At 44.7% G+C, this 25970-nt stretch overlaps 1 protein-coding gene across 1 annotated transcript; it reads right to left on the bottom strand.

The window, feature by feature from the left end:
• Window positions 1-13556: 13556 nt before the first annotated feature.
• On the bottom strand, window positions 13557-25175 carry LOC141830824 (protein ORANGE-LIKE, chloroplastic-like). Its single transcript, XM_074718259.1, has 8 exons — window positions 24818-25175; window positions 24210-24324; window positions 24010-24123; window positions 23849-23935; window positions 14529-14605; window positions 14318-14445; window positions 14083-14201; window positions 13557-13805 (listed from the first exon to the last, which is right to left on the bottom strand). Exons 1-8 carry the CDS (start codon window positions 25030-25032, stop codon window positions 13728-13730), a joined length of 933 nt encoding a protein of 310 aa, XP_074574360.1. The 5' UTR covers window positions 25033-25175; the 3' UTR covers window positions 13557-13727.
• Window positions 25176-25970: the final 795 nt, after the last annotated feature.

Here is a 25970-nt window from a genome sequence, read left to right as displayed (position 1 = left end):
CCTTCCTCACAGCGCTGGGCGTGGGGGAACACGCTATCGTCGTCATGATATCTGACATAGGTAAGGTGCGGGCTGTCGCTTTCGTAAAGATTATCACCAAAATGGAGAATAAGTGATTATCACTTTCGAGAGGGCAAATCTTCCTCGGGTAATGTGCAGGCGCCTTTTCGCCTTCCCCGTGGGGATGTGTGTAGCCCCTCAAAGGGGGTCCATCCTTTCATATTCTCAGGTTACGTAATATAAATGTGGGTGGGGCGAGATGTTGAACGGGTATTCAGTAGTCTTTCTTAGCTAGCGATCTGGTTCGAAGGCGCCTTCCTTCGAAGCGGCAGCTATGGAAAGCGAGGGTAGCGGGTCTAGAACGGGATCCCATAGCCGTCCGAGTGTGAGGGCTGACATGGAGACACAAGTGAGGGCGGCTCTCCAACGAGCCCACATAGCGGAGGAGCAGGCGAAGGTGTCTCTTCATCGAGCCTTAATAGCTGAAGAGCGCGTGCGATGCGGTGAGGAGGAGCTGATCAGCGCGAAGTTAGAGATTCAACGTCTCCAAGGGGTCATAAAAGTGATGACCCAACGTGACAACACAGTAGCAGATTAAGTGAATGTGTCGACTTCTTCCGCTACACACTTCCTGAAGAAGGCCCTGGAGGAGCTGGAGTCGGCGCAGAAATCTGCTCAACGTCTAGCCCTGCGCACCCTCCCCGAGGAATAGCCTACCTTACCTTCCAAGATTAAACGATCGCGTATGTGCCGTCTTGGTTTGCTTTAAAGAAGTTCAACAATGTAAGGACTATCGGGGTACAAAAACTATCTTTTTAATGCCTATCATTTTGACGTCGGCGTGGCACGAAATATCCATCCCCAAATTGGACGAAAAGCGAAGTGATCCTTTGATTGAGCAGGGGCATAGGTTAAGCAAGCCCCTCGGTCTTATAAACCGAGCTGAGGAAGATACCGGTTGTTCGCTACTCTTAGGGCGGAGGTAGATGACGATTGTCTGTTTCACGCCTTTTACTAATCACATTGCATAAGGTGTTAAATTTAGGTTCCGAGCGGACGCCGAGCTCAGCCCATAGGAAGTTGATGAATCTAAGCCGAATAAACTTAACATTAAACATGATCGAACACGGGTTCACGCCTGATCGCTCTCCCGAACCGCACGACACGATGCTGGTCCCGTGAGACGAGGAGAACGACGGTCCTCCCGAAGCAAGTCATTTAAAGCAGTTATTGAGACCATAAAGGTTCGTTCATCGGTTTCTAGATGTCTCTTCGATAGCCTCAAGGGATGTCAAGTAGCAGGACATCTGACGGTGGGCCTCGTCTCCCGCCCCTCAGTAGCTACGTCATCCGACGATAGAGAAGGCTCTAAGCTAGGGTATGTATGTATATATATAGACTGGCAGAATGTCCACATCGGTGAGATACTGTGGGGCGGCGTGCGTGTCGATCACAGCGTCTATTGGTCGCCTCGTCTCCCAACTCTTCTTTGTGTCCCCGAAACTTACCAGTGTAAGCATTCTTCTCTTCTGTTTCTTTTTCCTGTTTTCTCCGTTGTCCCAGTTTCTTGTTCCATTGGCATGGCGTCTAGTAGCAAGCGTCCATGGTTTGAGTCGATGGAATCGGTCTTTGATGAGACCGCTAGGGCAGCCGTGCGTCTCCGATACGAGATACCTCCTACCTTCGTGATTAAGGTGCCCGAGCGCCATCAACGTCCCCACTTACCGCCGGCGGGGTACCGCACCTTCTTTCGAGGTCAGCTAGAAGGAGGTCTTCGGTTCCCCATCCCTGAGTTCTTTATGAGGGTATCCGAGTATTTCGGCGTTCCCGTTAACCAACTATCCCCTAACTCTTTCCGGCTATTATGTAGTTTAGTGTTGGTGTGCAAAGTATATGGGGTTCCTTTGAATCCTACCGTTTTTCATTACTTCTTTTTTCCCAAGAAGAAGGAGGACGGCGTCTTTTATTTTTGCTCGAGGGGCGTGAACCCTATAGATAAGTGTCCCTCCTCCATCAAACATTGGAAGGACGGGTTTTTCTTTGTTCGTTCCCCTGTTCCACCACGTACTCCTGAATGGCTATACGATGTTCCTCCTCTGCCTCGCCTCCGAAATTACAAATCGACCTCAGCTTATTCTCAAGCTCGTAAAGCGTGGTCTGATTTGCAATTTCATGCCGGTCGATTGGTCGGTGAGGAGGGCTTACTTTTCAGAGCGGGCCTGAGCCCGGTAGCAGCAAGGCTATCGCAGCCGATAGGTAAGACTTTTGATGCACACTACCTTTGTAATCGCTGATTTTACGTATGTTCATCACACCTTGCAGAAGATCTGTGGGCCATGGCGTCCGTGAATAAGTTCATCAAGTGGGACCAAGCGTCTTTCGAATCACTAGCTGATCCCGATCCGTCAAGAGATACTCTTGCACCCGAGGACGTGATTGGCCCTCATGTCGCTTCAGCAGTTCTCGAGGCGGGTGAACACTCTGAAGCCTCGCCTGAGCCGCAGGAACCCCTAATCAGAAAGAGGAAGTCGCTGCCGGCTATCCCCCCACCCGAGGGTTTGCGGATAGAAGGGCCTTCCGGGGAGGTGGCTTCTAAGAGACTTCGCACAGAGGCCGAAGTGGGGAAGTCCAAAAAAGCGAGATCCGAGACGGCTCCATCAAAGCCGAAAAAACAGACTGCTCGGAGTACAACTCCACCGTCCACTCCGGGTACAAGATCCAGCAGGCTAACCGGTGCTACAGGGCTGGGAGAGGTGAATCTGCAGGCCACCGCCGAGCCCGAAGGTCCTTCAGATGTTCCCGTGCCGGATTTGATTGCCCTTATCAGCGAACCGGTGAATGCCCCGGTTATCGTGCCGGATACTCTTCCCCTTATCGGGGAGGACGAAACTATACCGGCTTCTGCTTCTCCAGGACCTTCCGAATACCTACGAGAGGAAGGCGTTTCGTCGGTGCTAATTACCGACGAAACACTAGTAGTTATTTCCCCTGAGGTCGGAGGAGAGAAATTAACTGAGCCTGTGGAGGAGTTCCAGCCACCCGTCCTCACTTCACGGTCCACAGAAGAGGGACCCTTTTCCCTAGCTTCCCCATCAATACCCGAAAGAACGATTCTTTGCTCCGTAGGTCCTATCACTCCCCTGGTAGGGGGATCTCCCTTGACGGATGCTCCTTTGCTGCCCGCCCCAACTGACGATTTAGTCCGAAATGATCAATTGACCGATATTCTCCACAGGGTTCGCAACATACAAGGTCTCCGTGATTCTGAGACACTATCGCTGCCTGATGTAGTGGATCGCAGTATTCGTAGCGCGTTCCAGGTGCGTCTGCTTATATTTATTCACGCATTCCTCTAGGTATCTCATGGAGCTAAGTGTCGACATTTCAGGCCTTGACCGATGTCCTGGAAATTCAACATCGTCTCCCCCATACCCATCGGGAGGTGGACTCCTTGAGGGAGCAAGTGTCGATCCTGCAGGCCAAGGAACTGCAATTAACGACCGAGCTTCAGGTTGCTCACTCCTCTTCCAACCAACCACCATATCAGGACAACCTGAAGAAAGCACAACAACTTGTCCGCGGCTTGGAGGAACAGGTGGCCGCATTAACGGCCAGAGAGGCGAACCTGGCCAAGGAACTTCAATCGGCCCATGCTACTGCGAACCAGTACAGGCAGCAAGTAGAGTTAGCTCAAGCTAAACAGCTTACTGCAGAGAACCGATCTGAGACTTTAGAAAGGGAACTGCAGGAACTTTCAAGGGAGGTGAAACAAAAGTCGGATCAGGTGATTGCCCAAGATTTTCAGTTGGCGAGGAAGGCAACTAAGATAAAGGAGTTAAAGGATCAGCTGGATCAGACCAGCGCCGATCTGGAGCTCTCGGAGGATAAGTACAAGGAACAAAAGGAGCATATTGCCAAACTGACCGCGGCTTTAGATTTGGCTCGGAAGCAGGTAACCGACCTGTCTGAGGCCATCAAGGTAGTTGAAGGTGTCTCCTCCGAGGCTCGTGATGAACTGGCTGCCTACAAAGTAGATGTAGAGGAACGCCTAGAAGAGGCCAGAGAGTCGTGGCTATCATCAGAGGCGTATCGCGACCAGTTTTTGGAAAAGATGGCCAAAGTATTGAAATACGGTTTCTCCGGTGCTTTGGAGCAGCTTCGTACGGCTGGCGTGACCTTTCCCTTGTCGTTGTTGAAACGTCTGGATCCTCAAGAAGTCTGGAAGGCCATGCCAGAGCAGGACCGAACAGTACCGCGTCCGAAGTCTCCTTTGTCGAAGAAAGGAAGGAGAAGAAACAAGATTAAAGACTTATTGATGCTGCTAATGTAGAACTTCGTCGTTTCCTGTGGCTTGCTCGTTTTTTGATGGAATACTTATCTTGCGCTTATATTGCGCTTTTTGGTTCTCTCGTTATGTCTTTTGAGATGTATCTAATTATCTCTTAATCCGTTGAGGCAATCTTTCTATATGGGAGCACCGACACCTTGTATTGCTCTTTTGGTTCGATCTCCGAAGGGGAAGCGAGGACGCTTATCTATTACAAAGACTACGACGGGTATCGGCTATCCCTTTTCCACCCTTCGGCTCCGCCCTCAGGATTCGGAGGGGTTTAGAATTTCCTAGTAAACCATGTTGGGATAGTTCGAACGCCCTTTGAACGATGTACGTACCGGGGAGAGTTTATGCTGGGCTTTATCTGTTGGAGCTGGAGGGAAGGTTGTCGGTGGAGCTAGTGATCCGAGATCACCAGAGTTTTATGCTCAACCTTGGCAGCTCGGGCCGAAGGGAGTATTGTCGGTGGAGCTAGTGATCTGAGATCACCAGAGTTTTATGCTCAACCTTGGCAGCTCGGGCCGAAGGGAGTATTGTCGGTGGAGCTAGTGATCTGAGATCACCCAAGTTTTATGCTCAACCTTGGCAGCTCGGGCCGAAGGGAGTATTGTCGGTGGAGCTAGTGATCTGAGATCACCCAGAGTTTTATGCTCAACCTTGGCAGCTCGGGCCAAAGGGAGTATGACGAGGAAACCAGAAGACTCCAAGAATCAGGGGTCCTGAAAGAAACTTTTCACCATCAGTGGTATTTACTGCAAAAAAGCACAAGAGTGATTGTAAGATTGGCGGGAGTTCTCAGGTTCGGTAGGGGCGTAGATATAAGGCGTTCCAGGGTCTTTTCAGCTTCTGATTGTCGGTGTTGGAGAGGTGGTAAGCTCCGGAATCGGTTTTCTTAGTGATTTTGAAGGGTCCTTCCCAAGGAGGGGCTAGCTTGCCGACATCTCCTACCGGTTTGGCCCTCTTCCACACAAGATCACCCACCTGAAAGGTACGCGAGATGACTTTCTTGTTGTAAGTTCGGCACATTCGTAACCGGTATGCTGCTAGCTGCGTAGCTGCCTGATCTCGGACTTCGGAAACCAGATCCAGCTCCATGCGTCTTTTATCACCGTTATCTTCATCGTAGAATCGCCTTCTGTCTGACTGGATGCCCACTTCTATGGGGACAACTGCTTCTCCTCCGTATACTAAGTGAAAAGGAGACATACCTGTGCTTTCCTTGGGTGTCGTACGATAAGACCACAGGACGGAAGGAAGTTCTCCAACCCAACTGCCTTTTTCATGATCCAACTTTTTCTCCAGTCCTTTGATAAGCTCCCTGTTGACGACCTCCGCCTGGCCATTGGCTTGGGGATAGGCCACAGATGTGAAGGCTTGCTGTATACCAAGGCCTTGGCACCACCCCTGGAGCTTCCTCCCTGTGAACTGTCTACCGTTGTCTGAGACAAGGCGACAAGGAATGCCATATCGGCAAATAATATTTCCCCATAAGAACTTCAGAACCGCCTCCTCCGTGATTCGGGACAATGCTTCGGCCTCCACCCATTTAGAAAAATAGTCCACGGCTACTAAGAGGAACCTTTTCTGTTGGGGTCCTGGCGGGAATGGTCCCACGATGTCCATTCCCCACTGGTCGAACGGGCAAGAAGTGGTGGACGCTTTAAGGTGCTCCGCGGGCCGTTTGCTGAATGGTTGATATTTCTGACAGGGAATACAGGTAGCTACAAGCTTGGCTGCATCTTTTTGTAGCGTTGGCCAGAAGTAGCCAGCTATCAGTATCTTCTTAGCTAACGTTCTACCACCAGGGTGGTCCCCGCAACAACCTAGATGAGCCTCTCGCAAGGCATAATCGGCGTCCTCGGGACCCAGGCATTTTAGAAGGGGTTGAGAGAAAGACCTTCTATATAGCTGATCCTCTATCAAAGTGAAACGAGCAGCTTTCTTTTCCAGTAGTCGGGATTGATGCATCTCGGTAGGCACAGTTCCATGTCGCAGAAAAGCCAATAAAGGAGTTCGCCAATCTTCCAGGGTGTCGACCGAGGGTGGGCTTATTTGGGCTACTTCGGCTGCCGGAGCGATAGCTAGTTCGTCTGTCCATTCGGTTAGAGAGCTGGCAATCTTGGCCAGTTCGTCCGCCTTGCTATTCTCTGAGCGGGGGATCTTTTGCAATATGACCGCCTGAAATTCCTGTCTTAGCTGGCTAAACCCTTCCACGTATTTCCGCAATCGGTCGTTCTTGATTTCATACTTTCCTTCTATCTGTTGTGATACCAGCTGCGAATCGGAGCATATTAGTACTTGGGTGGCTCCCAGTCGTTTGGCGGCTTGGAGGCCGGCTAACACAGCTTCATACTCGGCTTCATTATTCGAGGCTTTAAAATCGAGACGAATGGCAAGTTGGACTTCCTCCCCACTAGGGGAAATCAGGAGCACGCCCACCCCGCTTCCCTGCTTATTAGAAGCGCCATCAACATATACCCTCCACTCGGCATCCGTTTCCTCTCGTGATACTTCAGACAGAAAATCCGCTAAAACCTGTGCTTTGACAGCAGTACGCGGTTCATACTTGAGGTCGTATTCTCCCAGCTCAACGGTCCATTTAATGAGCCTTCCTGAAACTTCGGGTTGAGTGAGGACTTTACCCAAGTTGCTGTTGGTAAGTACTGTAACCGGGTGCGAGAGAAAATAAGGTCGCAGACGACGGACAGTCAGAACTAAAGCCCACGCTATCTTCTCCAGGTTAGTGTACCTCGTTTCTGCGTCTTTCAGCAGATGACTGAAGAAGTAAATGGGCTTCTGATTTTTCTCCTCTTCTTTTACCAGCACCGAACTAACAGCTACGTCAGTGGCCGAAAGGTACATCCACAATGGCTCCCCAGGCAAAGCTTTGGCCAGTCTGGGCAACTGATTGAGATAATCCTTGAGTTCGGAGAAAGCTTTATCACATTCCGCGTTCCATTGGAACCGTTGAGCTTTTTTCAGCACTTTAAAGAAAGGTAAACCCCGTTCCGCTGCGCGAGAGATAAATCGGGAAAGGGCGTTGATGCGTCCAACCAAACATTGAGTCTCTCTGAGGGTCCGAGGTGGGGTCATACGGGCTAACGTCTGTACCTTAGCAGGATTGGCTTCGATTCCCTTTTCTGTGACGATGTATCCTAAGAACCGACCTACCCGACCACCGAACAGGCATTTGGCGGGATTCAATTTAAGGCCGTAATGCCGCAGAGTGCAGCAGGTTTCTTCGATATCCGTTATGAGGGTTTCTCTGCTGGTACTTTTGATCAAGATATCATCCACATACACTTCAACATTCCTTCCCTTTTGGTTGTGAAATACTTGGTCCATCAGTCGTTGATAGGTGGCTCCAGCGTTCTTGAGCCCGAACGGCATCACGGTATAACAAAAAGTCCCGTCAGCGGTTATAAAACTGACCTTGTCCTGGACGTTTACATCAAGAGGTATTTGATGGTAGCCCTGATAAGCGTCCAACATACAGAGGTATTCGTAACCGGCCGTGGAGTCCACCATCTGATCGATTCGCGGCAAGGGGTAACAATCTTTGGGGCAGGCCTTGTTGAGGTCCCTGAAATCAATGCAAACCCTCCATTTGTTGCCCGGCTTCGGCACGAGCACCACGTTGGATAGCCAAGTGGGGAACTGAATCTCTCTGATGTAACCGGCTGCCAATAGCTTCTGAATTTCTACTCGAATGGCCTTGTTCTGTTCCGGCCCAAAATGTCGCCTTTTCTGCTTGACTGGGGTAGCTCCGGGTACCACGTTGAGGCGATGTACCGCTATGGATGGAGAAATACTAGTAATGTTTTCTGGCGTCCAGGCAAATATATCTTGATTTCGGAGGAGGCAGGCGCTGAGTTCTTCCTTCAACTCAGGTGGGAGCCCGGCTGCCACCTGGACTGTAGTTTCAGTTCGGTCCGGATGTATTTGCAAAGCTTCTTTTTCTTCAAAACTTGTGTCAGAGGTCGCCTCTTGTATAACATGAACTTCTCCTCCTGAATCCTTTTGCTTTTTCCGGGAATCGGTGCGGATCATGTCCACGTAACACCGGCGGGAAATCATTTGATCTCCCCTGGCTTCGCCTACCTTATCTCCCTACTGGAAACTTCATCTTCTGGTGGTATGTGGAAACTACGGCTGAAAAGGCACTAAGGGTTGGTCTCCCCAAGATGATGTTGTACGAGGAAGGCGCATCCACAATGATGAATGAAACGCGCCGGGTCCGTATCAGAGGGAGTTCACCGAGGGAGATAGGGAGAGTGATTTGCCCTAAAGGTTGGACTTCATTGCCTGTGAATCCGTAAAGAGGCGTGGTCAGAGGTGTTAGGTTGTCTTCATTAATAGCCATCTGTTGGAAGGCATTGGCAAACAGGACATTGACAGAACTGCCGGTGTCAACGAAGACTCGACCAATATCGTAGTTGGCTACCGTCGCTCTGATAACTGAAAAGCCCCAAACTAGGTGTCACGATAGGGCTTCAAATTAAAATTTATAGATTTTATCGAAAACCCGCGATAAATACCGAAAAAGGAAGTATAGGGGCCTCGAGTCGTATTTTTTCAAGGGCTAGTAGAAAATTGCCTAATTTGAGCTTATCGTGTGTCGTTCTTTTTGGGGTTTTCAATGAAAATGGGGTTTTGGTATTTTGAAATGAAATGCCAATTAAGATAAATGAAAAATGCAATTCCTTATCTAAAAATTTAAACTATCAAAGTAAACCTAGAATGCAAGCTATTGGTAATGCAAAACAATGCAACGAAACAATTCAAAGTTATTGAAACTAACCATCTAATCCTAGAATGCAATAAAAACGCTTAACTAATCTATCCTAATCAAGAACTAATGGCACGAACAGTAACTTCAAATTCAAGCACTAACTACTTAAACTAGCTACTTAAACTACATGAATTAAATGTAACTCAACTACATGAATTTAATGCAATGAACTTCAGCTACATTAACCACTCAAACTGCATAATGGAAATCTGGTATGCAACCGAAACTTGGCACGAACAGTGATTTTTGGCACGATCAGAAGCATGGCACGGCACAGTGCAGTTTAGAGTTTCATAGGTAATAAATCAAATTGCAAGCTTAAATCAGAGAATCTCTGCTAAACAACAACTAAGAATTAACTACCAAACCACATTCACACGTTAGCTAAAGGTCTAAATGAAGAACAACTCAGAAATTGAACTTTCAGAAACAAATCAGAAACGAAATTTCAGAAACGAAGAACAGTAAACTGATAAAATCCTCCAACCCATCCCTTTTCCGATTGATCCTCAGCTGGGTGTCAAACCAGCTTCGTTGATCCTCTAGAGCCCTCAACGCGATCCCTGGTATTGTTTCCTCGCTGCCCAAACCACGAAATTGCCGAAGAAACCCTCTACAGCACTGACGGTGGCTTGCACGGCGTCGGATTGAAGCTGCAAATGGATTCCCTTGCTTCTCTTCACTCCGATTGGTTTGAAGATGGTGCAGGAGCTAGCCACGAACCTCGGAGAACCCCTCCAAAGCCCGCGGCGTCGGATTAAGCCGCGGATGGCCGGAAATCGCAGAAACAGGGAAGAAGCCGCCGGAGAAAAACTCGCCGCCGCTCCTCGTCCAGCTGCCAAATTATACCCAATCGACCGGTTTTGGATTCTTCAAGGAGCAAGGAATTCAACGGAATTGGTTTGGGATGAAGGGGACCCCTGTGCACGTACGTCGCCGAGCAGAACCCCCGCGCGGAGACGAAGCACAGTAGCGGCCGGGTCACTGTTCATCAGGTAAGGTTTTTGATTTTATACTGCTTATTAATCAACAGATCTGAGCCGTTGATCTTGAATCCAGCGGTGCATACTTGATCTGAGCTTTAGGGCAGTCTAGGATTTCCAAAAAAATCAGGGATTTTGATCGGGCTCGATCCAAGTCGTGTCCTCCATGTTGGCTTGATCAATTTGACAATTTTGACTCGATTTGACCGCGATTAAGCTTGAGTTGGGTCCGGTTCGAGCCCTAAAATCAATTAAAATCAAATTAATAGAAAAATTACCATTAAATCATGGAAATTATAATCAAGCCTCAGATTATGCAATAAATGACAATTAAGATCAAATCGATTCATTTTGTAATTTATTTTCATGTAAAAACCCAAAATTGAATCGATTTAAATCGTAAAAACCCTAAGTCATCAATAACCAGGGCATCATCGTGGGGCGCTTCGACGCCATCCAAATCCCGCGGTCCGAAAAAGATAACGGGACTTTTGGAGGAAGCATCACGGCTTACTTCACAAACGTCCAGATGACGGGCACCAGCCTTACGGTTCCGGTAAGAATCCACCTCAATAGCTCCTCCAACAATCATATTAATGCGCCTCAGGGGGGCGTTATTCTGATCATCCTCTGGGACTTCCCTTTGACTACGGATCTCGGGGCTGACAGGCGCGGGCTGCCGCAGAGGAGGGATAGGCCGCCGGGGGGATCGGTCTCGCGGGCGAGCAGGTCTAGGAGAGGGAGGTCGTGTCTCTTGAGGTGACTGTCTTGGGGGTGTTTGCGCTGCCCGATGTGTCTGTCTTCCTGAAGCGCGCTGATCGGCTTCTTGTCTCAGTTTACGAGCGTATTGACAGCACTCGCTAAGGTCATGGCTTTGTGTGTTATGAAAGGCACAGAACCGAGAAAGCCACCGACGATTCCCCCTGCCTGCCCCGCCCGTCCTGCCACCGCATTTATGGCCCGAGGGTTGGATTGCATCGGTGTAGGGTGATGCTCCACTTGAGACCTTCTTTGGAGCTGAGGAGGTGGTCGCTTTTCTGGCCTGTAAGGGCCAGCTGGCTCTCGACTAAGCCCGCTGGGGCAGATATTAGTTTCCTTGCGACGGGAGGACTGGGCTTCCTCCACATGGATATATTTGACGGCTCGGCTTTGAAGGACATCATAATTGACGGGTGGTTTCTTGATTAAGGACCGGAAAAAGTCTCCCTCTAGTATACCTTGTGAGAAGGCGCTTACCAGAACCGGGGAGGTGGCGTCTTGCACATCTTGCGCTACGCGATTGAAGCGACGCACAAAGTCTTTCAAGGACTCCTTGGGCCCCTGCTTGGTAGTGAAGAGGTCTGTTGTTGTCTTGCAATAAGTACGGCTAGTGGAGAAGTGCTGTAGGAACAGATCTTTGAACTCTTCGAAGGAATCTATGGAAGCAGGAGGCAATCGGCTGAACCATCGTAGCGCGGATCCGGAAAGAGTAGTTGAGAAAACTCGACATCTAATGGCGTCTGTGTATTGATGAAGGGAGGCGGCGTTTTCGAACCGGCCCACATGATCTTCGGGGTCCATGACCCCAGTGTAATCAGCGAATTGATGGGCACGGAAGCGACGAGGTACCTCTTCATCTAAGATTCTGTTGGTGAAAGGAGACTTAGATGATACTATGCCCGCGTTCCCCCCGATCAGAGGAGCTTTTCCCTTAAGAGGGTCCCGGGGAATTGACTCTGCTGCTGACTCCACAGAGGTACCTTGAGGCTCCACCCCCCCCCCCCCCCCCCCGGGGCCAGCCCGGCGGGCACATGAGGATCTTCTAATGGCGTGTATAGCCTACGAGCGGTTCCTCGTAGTGGAGCAGGGGGAGTTACAGCAGGCCCAGCGAGGTCTGCTTGGGGCGGAATAAGAGCCTCCTTTTGATGCCTTTCCAAGGCCTGGAGGACAGTAGCTACCACCAAGTCCAGGTCTGCTTGCGTCAGGTTAGTTGGGTGAGGAGGGTCGAGAGGAGGTTGCTGGTTGTCCGTCGGCATGTCTCAAGGCAGGACAATTCGATTCCCACAGACGGCGCCAAAATATGTTCCTGTTGAGATGCGCCCTCGGACTGGACGGCTAACCTTCTCTATATCACCTCGCCCAGGACCCGTTTTCTAGGGTAGGTCGAGAGCCTGCAAGGAAGAACACGTGAGATGGAGGGCCCGGGATCTTCCCCGGCGCGACCACTCTGATGCTTAAGTTAGTTGGGGAAGAGGAAGAAGTGCTCCGGCCCCCCTTAGAGCAAAAGAGGAAGAAGTGTCCTCCTTCTTTTTTCGCACCCCCTTTTCTTCTTTGAAACACTAATCCTTTTAAGGAAGTCCGAAGATTTTGGAATGTCTTGTCTTAGACTTGACACGGAAGGTTCCGTCAATGCTAGGACTGTGTCTTAAAGAATGTCTAGAGGCATGTTGCAAGGCATGGTTCGTTCAGTAAACACGTGGCCTTGTTGACTGGCCAGGAAGGAGTAGTCCCCTCAGACACGTGTCGGGATGGGATAGGAGAGAGAACACGTGGGATCGCCTTAACTAATGAGGGAAGGAGTGGCCTTTGGGAACCAGCGGATGAAGAAAGGGGTACAGCTGTCCCGAGATGGATTCTAGATCGCCACCCCCCCCTGACCTGCTGCACGAGGAGGGAGAACGAGGGGGGGGCGATCGAACTATAGCGCACTTCAGTTTGCTCTCCGTAAGAGTGAGCGAGGAGAAGGTGGGCGTGCCCGAACCGAAGCGGACTAGAGTTCGAGCGAGGAGAAGGGGGGCGTGCCCGAACCGAAGCGGACTTCGGTTCATCCCCAGAAGCGCGAGTGCGGAGGAGGGGGGCGTGCCCGAACCGAAGCGGACTTCGGTTCGTCCCCAGAAGCGCGAGTACGGAGGAGGGGGGCGTGCCCGAACCGAAGCGGACTTCGGTTCGTCCCCAGAAGCGCGAGTACGGAGGAGGGGTTATATGAGGCGTCTTGTGCCTCCTGTTGTGCAATGGACCTGATCACTTTGCTAGGACTTGTTTAACCGCGCCTGTATCTCTTTGATCTTATAACCCCCCATAACAATATGAATGAAAACCTCTGACTTTCTGCAGGTAAGAAAAAAGAAAGATCATATCAAGTGAAAAAGAAAAAAATATAAGAAGACCAATGGAAGAAGAAAAAAAAAGAGATCACCCACAACGCCACACATTTTTTAAAGATCAATATGAAAAAAAAAATTGATTAAATTTTTAAAAATAAAATATATAATTAAAATAAATCAATAATAAATAAAATTAGAATAATTTAAATTTTAAAATTGATATTTTTTAAAAATTAATCTATGAATATTTTTTAAAAAATATATAAATAATATTAAAACATAAAAAATTAAGGATCCCAATTTTATTAGGACCTAGGCATAGTCTGCCTGGAGCCGACACTATATTTTATAACTCGACAATAAAATTAAGAAAAAAAAACCCTTATAAATTCTTTTTAAAAAATATATAATAAATTTTACAAAACAACTTAGAGGACTTTAAAAATGGTCACCCAGCAAGGCTTATAATAGACAGCGAATGAAGAAATTTTCAGGTGTGTAAAAGACAGTGAACGAGGAAATATCACCCTGACACTTCAATCAAAAGGATCAATACGTGGATCATGTTCGCTTGCCATCGCCATTCCTGTGCATAGGCACGTTGGACACATAACCTGCAAAAATCCAATCAGATTAACACAGATGAAGAGGAATATCTCTAGAAAACCATAGTAATTTGGAAGAGTGTGCTTAAATAAAGTGCTAAGTTAGTGTCAAGTAGAATGACATATTTGCATAACAATATTGGGGATACAAACATCAATGATCCCTTTAGACAAACTTTTCAATATATCAAAATTTGGCCTAATTGATGATTTGTAGAAGGGGTTTAGGCAGAGCAGTAGTTAACTGGGAAAAGTATTATAAGTGTAAATTAAGGTAGAACCAGACCTTCCCAGCCCCTGAACAATTTGGACACCTTTTAGCAGTAGATAGTTGTAGAGAATCATTCCAACCATCAGGGCTCGAGAACAAACCTCTTGCAGAACATCGAGCACAGGCTAAATACCCTGTACACCAAAGAAAGTCGAGGAGCATCACTAATCATGCAGCCGTAAGCAAAAAAAAAAAAAAAAACATGAAGCAATGCTTGTAGTACAAGATGCATAAAAAAGTTATAACATACCGCTACCATGGCAGTATTTGCATCTCTTCTTTTCTTGTAGTTGAACATTGTTGGCTTCGAGCACCATCAAGGCTGATATCACACCGACTGCACCACCTGAAAAGGATGCTACAATAGGATCTACCTGACTAAACAAAAGTAAAAGAAAAACTTTAGGCAAAATTTGTTCTGAAGAAAATTGTACTGGATCTTTGCTTTGAAGTAGGAATACCTTAGTTGAAAAGGCAAATGCAAGTGACGTATGAAATCCTCATAGGAAGTACCACCAAGTCCTAATTTTAGCTCCAGCTGCAACAACAAACAAAAAGGCCTTAAAATTCAATTTTATGTGATGAATCTCAATAGTTGTGGTCATCAAATAATTGTTCTTCTAATCCAACAAGGTATCGTGTAAGAAATCATTTGCCTGTTGGTTATAGTTATCAGAAACATAGGTAAAAGCAGCAATAATTTATAATTTCATAGTACAACTTCAAATGTGCATGAAATACTGAAATAAGCAGAATTTTTTACAAGCTACTGAACTGCATAGGAATAAGGAATTCCAACAAACTGAATTCATGGATCTAATTAAAAAAATAACTTGATACAACGTTTATGGGTAACTGAGTTCCTCTAATCCAAATCCTTAAATTCCAACAAAATGGATACAACATATTTAAATCGACAAACTCCTTTTTGTCATTATTTTAGAATGAAACAAATTCCTCGGAATCTACCATCATTCCCAAGAATAGAAGAAAATTACAATCAGGAGCTCATTCATTTCCTCCTTGTCTTTAAGAACAATGCACTTCACATGTAATTGCAATTTGAATATCATGCTTAAGAAAATATCATCACTAAGAATAACAAAGGGATGATCTGTCTAGTTGACAAGACAGTGGCATAACAGTTTCTTTATTATCATGTTTTACTTTCTTTGTGGTAATTTCAGAGATCATTTTTTGTATAGGAGAATGAAATACTAAAAGGACTTTGCTAAACCACTACAAGAAAAGCATCGAATGCCGACATTTTCATAGTGATACTTCAAAAAGCATTGCCATTTTTCGTGATGCCTACATCTAGTACTGATGTTATTAAAAGAGTCGGCAATTATTTGATATTTGTCGACATTTTTCTAAGCGTTGGTAAATAAACTTCAACATTTGATTAGTTAAGTAATTAATTAAAATGAGGGTGAAGTATTGATCATGACCTTATGTGTTAGCTTCATCTCCACTGCTGGTCCATCTCCCTTTGCCACTTTTAATTCACCGCCAAACTATTCCCCTTACTGACCATTTTAAAAACACCACTCTAGTTCACCCTTGTCTTCTTTTCTTTGTCGCATTCTGAAGCAGAGAACAAGGATACTCAACCACCCTTCTCTTTGCTCAGCGATATTCTTCTAACTAGGCACTTTGCTCTCCTTCCCTCCCCCTCAATCCATCTTGCCCTTCTAGCCCTCAAAATCTTGCTCACCAAGATTATTCTTGGAGAAGGGAGACGAACCAAATCAAAGGGATCTTGCTCGCCAAGATTATTCCTGGAGAAGGGAGACATAACAAATCAAAGGGTTAAGTCGTCCCAAGAAAGATGAGGCATTGCAACAGCTAGTGGAGTGTCATGACCCAACAATCTAATTTTGCAAATGACATTGTTTCAGTCAATGAGACACGTGAAGGAGTAAATACTAGCTCGAATCTTGGTGGAAAATATTGTGAATAAAAGAAATGTTTTAAGTTTAGTAAAGTAAAGGTAGAATATATGAAATTTAAGTTTAGTAGTAATAAATGTAGCAAGACAATTTAAATTTGCAAAAGGATGAAGGGGTTGATATAAATATTTCATATAGAATATACATAGGATGGTTGAAATGAAAGAGGGTGTTAGGTGTTCTTTGTGATCGTAAGATATCTTTAAAACTTAAAGGAATATTTTATAAAATAACAATTAGACCTACTATGTTATATGGAGTTGAATGTTGGGTATGAATGAAGAATACGAGCAAAGATACAAGTCGTGGAGAGGAGAATGTTAAGGTAGATGTGCGAACATACGAGAGAAAGTTGGGGTGCGCCTATTAAAGTAAAACTCCGAGAGACGTGTTTAAGATGGTATGGACATATACTTAGACGATCAATAAATATCCCACTTAGGCGATATGAGACCATGATAAATACACACATTAATCGAAAAAGAGAAAGACTAAAAAAATTTAGTTAGCGATGATAAATTAGGATAAAATTTATTTAAATAAAGATGAGGGCATAGTAGGGGGTCGAACCCAATAGTAGAGGCAGATCCCACTTAGTGGAATAAAGGCTCGGTTATTATTGTTGATATTCTCTAAACTGACTACTATCTTGTTGGCCCTAGCTATAAATCTTACTCACTAATATTATTTTTCACCTAACTCTTTCCTCAACACTCCCTTCTTTCCATCTAACGGTGACAGGTTGAAACCCTTGATTGCCAATATCCCCTTACTTGCCACTTCTACCTTCTCTTTCATCCATAAATTGGAAATCTTTCTATCTACAATATAATTTCAGTATTCTCTAACTTTAAGGCTTGTTCAAATTTATTTCTTACTTCTTGAAGTTTTTTGGTATGTTTGCAAAAGAAATTGCATTCCTCAAAGTTCTATAGCTTTTCAACACCTAAATTTCTATTATTCTTGATGTTAATGAAAATTGACCATTTTATGTCATGCTTCTTCTTTTTTGGCGGAGTTAGAATTGTAGGTTTGGATCATAGTTAATGGCATATAAAATGTTCCTTATATGCGGTGAGGTGTCAGGGGCCTCATTAAATGACCATTGGTCTCAAAAGACAAGTTACTAAATATGGAAACAATTTTAGTGATATATGATTGGTGTCACGCTGGAAAAATCTTAAAAATTATATAACAAGGTAGCATAATAAAATAGGAATAAAGAAGAGAAGCAAATAAGGGCTGAAGTGTGATGGAACCTAGGCTTTTGTAAGAAAGACAAGCTTACAGACTCGTCTGATGAGGCTGATGGAACCTAGGCAAATAAAATATGGCATACCCCATAGACTCGTCTAGGATAATGGTCACCAATTTGAAGGGCGCAAGCTTAAAACATGGTGTCAGGGCTTTAACATTCAGCAAGCTTTCACTTCAGTAGCATACCCTCAGAGCAATAAGTAGGCTGAAGTGGCTAACCGGGAACTTGTCCGAGGACTTAAAGTCAAGTTAGACTATGTAGACAGCAATTGGGTGAAGGAATTACCAAATATTCTATAATCTTACCGAATGACTTCTCGTGAAAGCACCAGGATGACTCCTTTTCACCTGGTCTATAGAGACAAAGCAGTAGTCGCCAGTCGAAATTGGCTTAGAGTTAGCCTGAGTCAGCAACTACGATCAGGACAACTCCGACACACTACTCGAGCTTGACCTGGTAAGCAAAACCAAGGAGAAGGTGGTTACTCGGCTTGTAGCCTACCAACTGTGTGTGCTAGATCTACAATAGGAAGGTTATCCCTCACTCCTTCCAAGTTGAAGACTTCGTTTGGAAGAAAATGAAACCAGTCAGAGACATCGAGAAGCTAGAGTCTCGATGGGATGGACCATACAGTCACTCATAAGCCAAGCTCGAGAGTGTATTACCTACAGAACCTAGAGGGAAAAGAACTCGGACGGCCTTGGAATATTATTCATTTCTGGCCTTACTATGTCTAAAACCCCGAGTACCTCTATCTTGTCTTTCTGTTTTTGTACTTGCTACTTTTTAAAATAAAGATGCGACTCTTTCAATTGTTGTCTCTCAAAATCTAACTCCCTTGGTGTCGGACCAAGGCGTCCATCAACAAACCTCTTCCCAACTCGGACATAATCACGAATCGAACTTGAACCCCCTTGATCTCGGATCAAGGCATCCATTGATAAACCTCTACCGATTTGGACATAGTTGTGGATCGAGCTTGAACTCTCTTGATATCAAATCAAGGCGTCCATCTACAAACCTCTCCTAACTCAGACATAGTTACAGATCAAGCTTGAACTCCCTTGATCTCGGATCAAGGCGTCCATCGATAAACCTCTCCTAATTTGGACATAGTCATTGATCAAGCTCTCTTGATCTTGGACCAAGGCATCCATCAACAAACCATTCCCAACTCGAATATAGTCGCGGATCCAGCTTGAACTCCTTTGATCTTGGATCAAGGCGTCCATTGACAAACCTCTCTCGACTTGAACATAGTCGCAGATCGAGCTTGAACAAGACACCTCTCGGCTCTCACTCGCTACCTCGAACCAACCCTCAAATATACGTTGTACTCAATCGAGAACAATATCAAGAAGCCAAGGCACCACAAAAGACTCGTTACTAGTTCCCAAAAGGTGCTTCTTTCATTTCCACAAATTTTTCATTACAATACCAAACGAGTTCGGCACAAAAGATGTTGAGCCCTCAAAAATTCTACTACATCAAAACAAAACATATACACTACTCGGCAAGCTTGTCCTCGAGAACGCTGTCAAGCACCTTCTGTAAATTTAGGAAATCCAAAGAAGTCTCGTCAAAGAGGTGCCCCACCTCTTGCACCTGCTTCACTGCTCCCTCGAAGTTATGCACTAGCAAAACATAGCCCAGTCGCTAAGTCGGTCATAAAACTCCTCCAACTTGAGGAATGTTGCTTTTTATTGCTCCCACCGGCCTTGTAATTCTCCAATTCCGCCTTGAGGGTCCCCACTTGGGCGGTCAGTGACTCCTTTTTGTTGACTTCTTCAGTCACTTGTCGCTCCGTATGCACTCATCGAGGCTAGAACGCGAGTTGTACGGAAAGGGTAGTTGATTCCATCCTGAGGGCATCTGCCTCCACTCGGTGAGCAACAACCTCCTCCTGGTAGTTCACTGCTTCCGCCTTTACCTCCTCCAGCTCCTGAGTTAAGAGGGTGAGGTGGGCCTCGAGCTCGTATACTCAAGCGTCTAACTCGATCGTTCGCTAGACGGTCGCCTCTGCCTTCGCTGCCTCCCGCTCTTGAGTTTTGCAGACCAATAGAGCTTCAAGCTCAGTGGCTCATGCTTCTAACTCGGTTGAGCGTGTATGTGCATCTCGTAGAGACTAAAACAAGTATGGCAGGCGAGTTGTCATCTCCAAGTGGTCGGCCCAAAGATGTAAATAAAAACAAGTTAAACCAATAGGTTTTAGTCCACGCCTTGAAACAACTTCAAATTACATATCTTGGTCATGGTCAGGCCCATGTAATCGCTTAAGGCCGACAAAGATTTATGCCTTGCCGCCTCCCCTTCCATGGCCCGGATTTGAGCAAAATAGGTACCAAGAGGAGGTGATGACTGAGACTAGCGCAGCACAGCATGACCGCTGAGTAGACCCGACACAGATGATGCCCCTCCACTCGGCTCTAACGAAATTGGTGTCGAGGACCCCGCTGGGACTCAATCGATCTAACTCGAGATGAGGGCCCCTCTACGCTAAGTCGGAATCAACCTGACCCCAAGTCTCCCCGCCAAGTAGAGACTCAATTGACTTCGTTTGAGAGTTAGTCTCAGGGACAGGATTGGTCTGCGGTGGCCAACTCGACTGGGTTGGTTGTTCTTGCGACCGCTTGCGCTTTCGGCGTCGAAGTTGCTCCCCCCCCTTATCAGACAGGATGAACTCAGGGACCAAGGAAGGTGAGGCGGCGGCATTTCAGCCGAGGTGCCGCCTTATCAAACTAGGCAGTTGGCCCGTCATCCTACAAACTCTCGAGAGTAAGGACTGGTGGATCCAGTCAAGCCCTAGACCACTTCAACATTTTATTGCAAGAAGCCTTAAACATGATCTTGGCTGCACAATCAAAGAAGTTCTCAATTAGTTGTTACAAAAATAACAGCTCATCAATAGTCTTACCTAAGGGACGAGTTCAGCCGCAATCGGAGTCAACTAGCAGCAATAGAGCAATCCCTCCTCGAGTAGACAGTTCACATCAAAGTGGAGGTCAACCAAAGTATCAACTACCTCCAAATCTCCGACTTCAACTTGTACTGACCTAGGGATGGAGGAGGGAATCAATCCATCTGCCAGCCAGTCGGCCACGAATATGGGACAACAGGCTTAATAAAGAAATAATGGGACTTCCATCCCTTATGAGAAGTCGGATACTTCTCTAGAAATTGACATGACACTCGAGCAGTGAAAGAAGAAGACTCCGGCTTCTCCTTTCTTAAGAATGAAAAAATAATGAAACACTCGAGGACTCAGAGAGATGGTACAGTCAAAAGATAACAGTGACACCGCAAAGGAGTCAGAAAGAGTTTGACACAAATTGTTGTAATGGGATATGGAAGTACTCGAAAATCTCATAAAAAAAGTCGGAAGGGGAAATCTTAAACCACCCACCAACTAGCCATAAAAGAAGACAACAAAACCAAGCGAAGGCAGATGAGGTCAATCATCAAGTTTGGGCATTTTAATCCTATGGTCTCTAGGTATCTTAAAATGTTGTCGAAGCACCTCTCTATCGTCCCTAGTGTAGGTCGACGAGGTAGACTCATACCACAAAGAAGAGGGATGACCGAAAGAGCACTCACCAGAAATCATGGAAGCAAGAGACAAAGAAGGATTACCAGTGACAAATCGTAGGAAGCTGGATGGAGCAAGGATAGAGCAGAGAGATGAGGTTGACAAAGACAACAGCATTGAACGACGCTTTCCACCGCACGACCTAATAAAGCCACATTAGGGCAACACAAGCCGTCTGATGCAGCACACGAAAAGGCAGGCTACTGGGATCCACCATTGAACCTAGGACATCGACTTGATAGATCCCAGCCGTCATAGCAGTCATCTCCTCATAATTGGCCTCGAGAGGGTCATTCGGCCATGTCAACAGATTAGGCATCGCATCAAGAAGATTTTTCATAATGGCTCTAATAACCAAAGCGCTAGCATTAATGGCAAAGCATGACCTCGATAAGGGCATGGCATACCTCAATGAGTCAATCTTTTTCCAAGACATCAAACAACCAAATGCCACTAACTAGCGGGTAAGTGGAAAACTCTACTTTCTCTCCCCATAACGCAACCACCTAAACTTGATGGTCCAGTCAATTGAACTCCCGCCTCGACGAGGAGACTTGTGATATGGGAGGAATAGATAGCCTCCACATGGTGCAACCACCTCAGCTTGATAGTTCAGACAGTCGGACTCCTACCTTGGCGAGGAGACTTGTGATATGGGAGGAATAGTTAGCCTCCACGTGGCACGGAGAGGTCAAAAGTCAAGCGGAGTTGTAAGTCAGAAGTCACATAGGGCTCCGTCCAAGTCAAAACAAACCCAAGTCCAAACCCTACTAGTCGCATGCAAGCTCATTTAGACTAGCATCTGACGTGGGCTCGACAACATAGGAACGACCATATTACTCGGTGCTAAACTCCCGACTCTAGGGAGGGAGCCTTCGCCACCCCGTGCCTAACTCCGGACTCTAAATAGAGAATCCTCGCCACTTAACGTCCAACCCCCTACTCCAGGAATCTTCGCTACAGGGGTCCATGATTCCCTGACTCCGAGAACCCCGCCACGCGACCCCCGACTCCCCAACTCCAGGAACCCTCACCACTCGGCCACCAACTCCAAATACCCTACCCACATGGTCAACGTGGGGCGACACTATTAACAAAAAACGTGGACTAGGTGGCGAGGGCAACGTGGGATGATGTGGCACCCCCCTCAACTAGTACGTGGGGGACTTAGAGTCGTGGGTGCCGCCCATTTCGCAAGGAGGGCAATATAAGAAGAGCCCTCTCTCCCACGGGCGTACGTATGCACACACAAGTCCAGCCACTTCTCTTCTACTTTGTCATTTTTTCACCTTCTTCAACTCTGATCACTAGAGTTGACTTAAGCGTCAGAGTGGATGTGTCAGAATTTGCCTTGGCTGCCATACTAACTCTCCCTGAGTTTTGCAGAGGATTCTCGAAGTTGGTGCCTTTCTAGCAAGACCTTTGACCCATCACCAACCTCCTCATTGGTGGTTCTTTCATTCTTGATCTCAGACCGGATCAAAGATAAAGAAGGAAAAAAGAGGAGAACAACTATATACCTAAGTTAGCAATATACCCAAGTTTAGAGTTCGTCTCATCTGAAATAATATAGTTTTGATATTATGTTGTATATACACAATCTAAAAAAATAATAGTTATTTTAATACATTTGGATCTTTATCGATGTGACATAATAGTCATTGATATAATTAACTCAGTGACATCGGAAAGCTTTTTGTGTTGAGTAGTAATCTATCAAAACAATAGATTTCGGTTGACATTTTAAATTGACCCTCTATCACTCCTTGTGACTCTACCCCTACCTACAAAATTTTTCATGTTGCATCAATTGTCATTAAACATTTTAAGTAAATGTAGAAAAAAATACAAGGGATAACAAAGGCACTCATTAACTCATCACCAAGGCTACTAACCATAGATTAAAATCTTGAGTCGTTTCGCCTGATACAGGTGAAACATTTTATTCCGCCAGCGGACCAATATCGGCACAAGTGGTTCTGGCCGGAACGCCATCCAAAAGTGTCGCGCGGGACTGGCGACATCTTCAAAGGCCTCGCGCGGGATTGGGGATGCTTCCGAAGGAGTCGCGCGGGACCGGCGATGCCTCCGGAGGCCTCGTGTGGGACCGAAGACATTGCCCGTGCCCTGCGACACCTCCGGAAGCGTCGTGCGGACCACACAAGCCAGTGGTCGGGCGAAACAAAGTGGAATAGAGTGACGGAAACTGGGTCAATCGATAATAAACATAGGTTTTTAATAAATAACTTAGGTTAATAATTTTAATCAACTCCTACCTATGATTAGGATAATTTAAATAGCTTAATTAAAGCCTAATAAAATTATCCCATTAATTTAATATATATGTATATATAATTATTTTATTTTTTATTTTTTATTTTTTATTTTTAAATATTTAGATTAAATTTTTTTATTTTTAGTTAATATATTTTATATTTAAAAAATACTGAAACTATATCGGCACAACATGATACGGTACTGAAACTATATAATTTCGGTCTAAGACTAAAACCTCGACACAGTTTGAAATTTTAAACCATGCTACTAACTTCACTCCCTATTTCTTTTTTCTACAACTTCTACCCAACTAGGACCACAAAATCGGGGTGGATTGCCTTGTCACACTTAAGTTTTGGAAAATATGAACTTCTCCCAAATTTTTTCCTCTCACAAACAATGGCATGAAAGAACAACAAATCAAGTGTGTTGTTTTCTTTGAATCTTAAGTTCCAGTTTCTGTTTATCATCAATTTCAATGAATATATGCCAGAAATGTGTTTAGTGTTGGTACTAAAAGTTCCAGAACGCATGCCATATATGCATGTTCTCAAACAATTGGTATCATTATATTTTGTCACAAAACATTATTCTATGAAGGAAAAGAAAACAACTAAATATAAAAGCACATCAGCAAAGAATTTTACTCCACTATTTGGAGAAGATAAACAAGAATACATGGAAAAGGACAGATTGGAAAAAGCTTACAATTGGAGCAAGAAGACCGCCAAACACAATTATCCCAAATGCAAAGGAGAATGATGTCATGTAAAGCTGCCTTAATGTTTTGGGTGTCTGTTCAACCAATAAACAGAGTTAAAAATCTGAAAAATGTTAAAATGAATTGCCAAATGTTCAGTCAGTCATACCGTATGAGAGAGAAATGGAATAGTTGACGGGATATCAGGAAGTTCATTGTCTTTACAGCCTTCATCACTATATTCTGCTATCTTAAGACGCTGCTGAATACGCAGCCTTCTCACCTATAATTGTGAAGAACAGCAAATAATTCAGGTTACTAGAGATGTCCCTATTCCCATTTAGTATATATGTTATGTTCATGAATCACCTCTTCCATGAGAAGGAAGATCTTATTACGCCTGCTTTTAATATTGCCGTCAATTTCTTGCATCTGCATTTGGACAAATCCCTCGACTGTCTCTGGACCTTCAATGATGCAGAAGCTGAAAGAATATACGCATATGAGCCCGATATGTTTAGGTATCCAATCAAAACTATACTTTGTACTTGGACAACTAAATGTTTAGATCCAACTTCATTGTTATTTTTGTTAGAACTTAGACCAAGAATATAAGAGAATACATTTATATAGATGGATAGATATAGATATGGATATAACAACCATGAGCTTATTCGTCGGAAAGAAGTGATCTTCTGAACCCGGGACAAGATCAATTTAGTTTCATATTTAGGTGGACGTCTCAATTCGTGAAAAACCTAAGCTACTGTCGACCGTGGAAAAACTCAAGGATCTGCGTTTTCTGTCACAAGTCCAGAAACCCAGCAAAACCTGTAACTCGTGTAAAACCTCAATTCCGGAGGTCCCAATTCGTGACAGAAAAATTACCTCAAAATTACGGACATGGCGCCATCAAAAGAGAAAAACAAAAAATCTTAACACAAGCAAACAGAAGGAAGTCTTATCCACGGATCCACCTTGAGGTGCTGTCCCCGGAAGTAGACGGTTGTTTGTCGAAGGAGCAACGAGGAACCTCCGTCCGGAAACGGATGAAAGCCGCCGAGCGAGGCCGCGTCGGAAAGGATCTGTTATGATGCGAGAAGAAGAGTAGGGTTCCGGAAGGTGGGGGAATCGACCTTGGGGGTAGAGGAGGAGGGCGAAGAGCCGTCAGAGCCGATGTAGAAGCGGCCATCGGAGTTCTTTCTCAAATCTACCAACACGATGGCGAGTTCTGTAGGCGTGCAGATGCCATCCGACGACGCCGGGAGCGGAATCCGTCGAATGGCAAGCACGAAGTCACAGAGCTTCAAAATTTCTGCTTTCTAATGGACAGTGAACGTGCTTAGCTGCTAATGCTTGCTAAGTTTGGCAAATTCTTAAAAAGGTTCGCCTAACTTTTCCAAAAAATATTTAAAAATATATACCTGATTATTAGAATTATCAAATTGATATCCATTTTTTAATTAGAAAACATTAATTTTATTTTAATTTTATTTTAATATTATTATAACAACTAATTAGTAGATGTTATAATGTGTTAAAATAAAATTTGACAAAAATATTATATATAAAATACTTTTATATAAAAAAAATTGTTTATTAACTTAGTTAAAAATATTTAAATTTGCTCAAAATCATTTTAAAATTGTTGTAGTAATTTTAGCAGCTATTAAAAAATTATAGTAGTGATTTAATAACTTTGTTATAATAGTTTTAAAGTATTTTGATTAAATTAAAATAATTTTAATTGAGTTTAAACAATTTTAATAAGTTGGTAAAGAATTTTTTTATATAAAAGTTCTCTATATATATAATTTTTTGACAAAATGAATTAAAAAATAATTTATGTTAACACGTTGTATATAATAACGTTAGAATAAGAATATTTTTAATATGAGAAATACAATGAACACTTTTTTTACTTTTTTTTGAAGAGTGTCCGATTTTGAAAATTAAAAATGTTTTTTTATTTTTGTCTAATTTTTTAAGAAAATATTTAAATAGTAGATGTTTTAACGATCTAAATAGAAAAAGTAAAAAAAAAAACATGTACACAAAACTCCATTGCAACATCTAAATGTTCTTGAGTTTTCATGAATTGAAATAGGATATAAAGTGAGTAACATAGCT

The sequence above is a fragment of the Curcuma longa genome, chromosome 6, assembly GCF_044706935.1.
Source record: "Curcuma longa cultivar G26 ecotype Majalengka, Jawa Barat chromosome 6, ITB_CL_G26_1.1, whole genome shotgun sequence".
In the NCBI taxonomy this organism is placed as follows: domain Eukaryota; kingdom Viridiplantae; phylum Streptophyta; class Magnoliopsida; order Zingiberales; family Zingiberaceae; genus Curcuma; species Curcuma longa.
The sequence above is the reverse complement of the archived record's forward strand: the minus strand, read 5'-3'. Positions and strand labels throughout refer to the sequence as shown.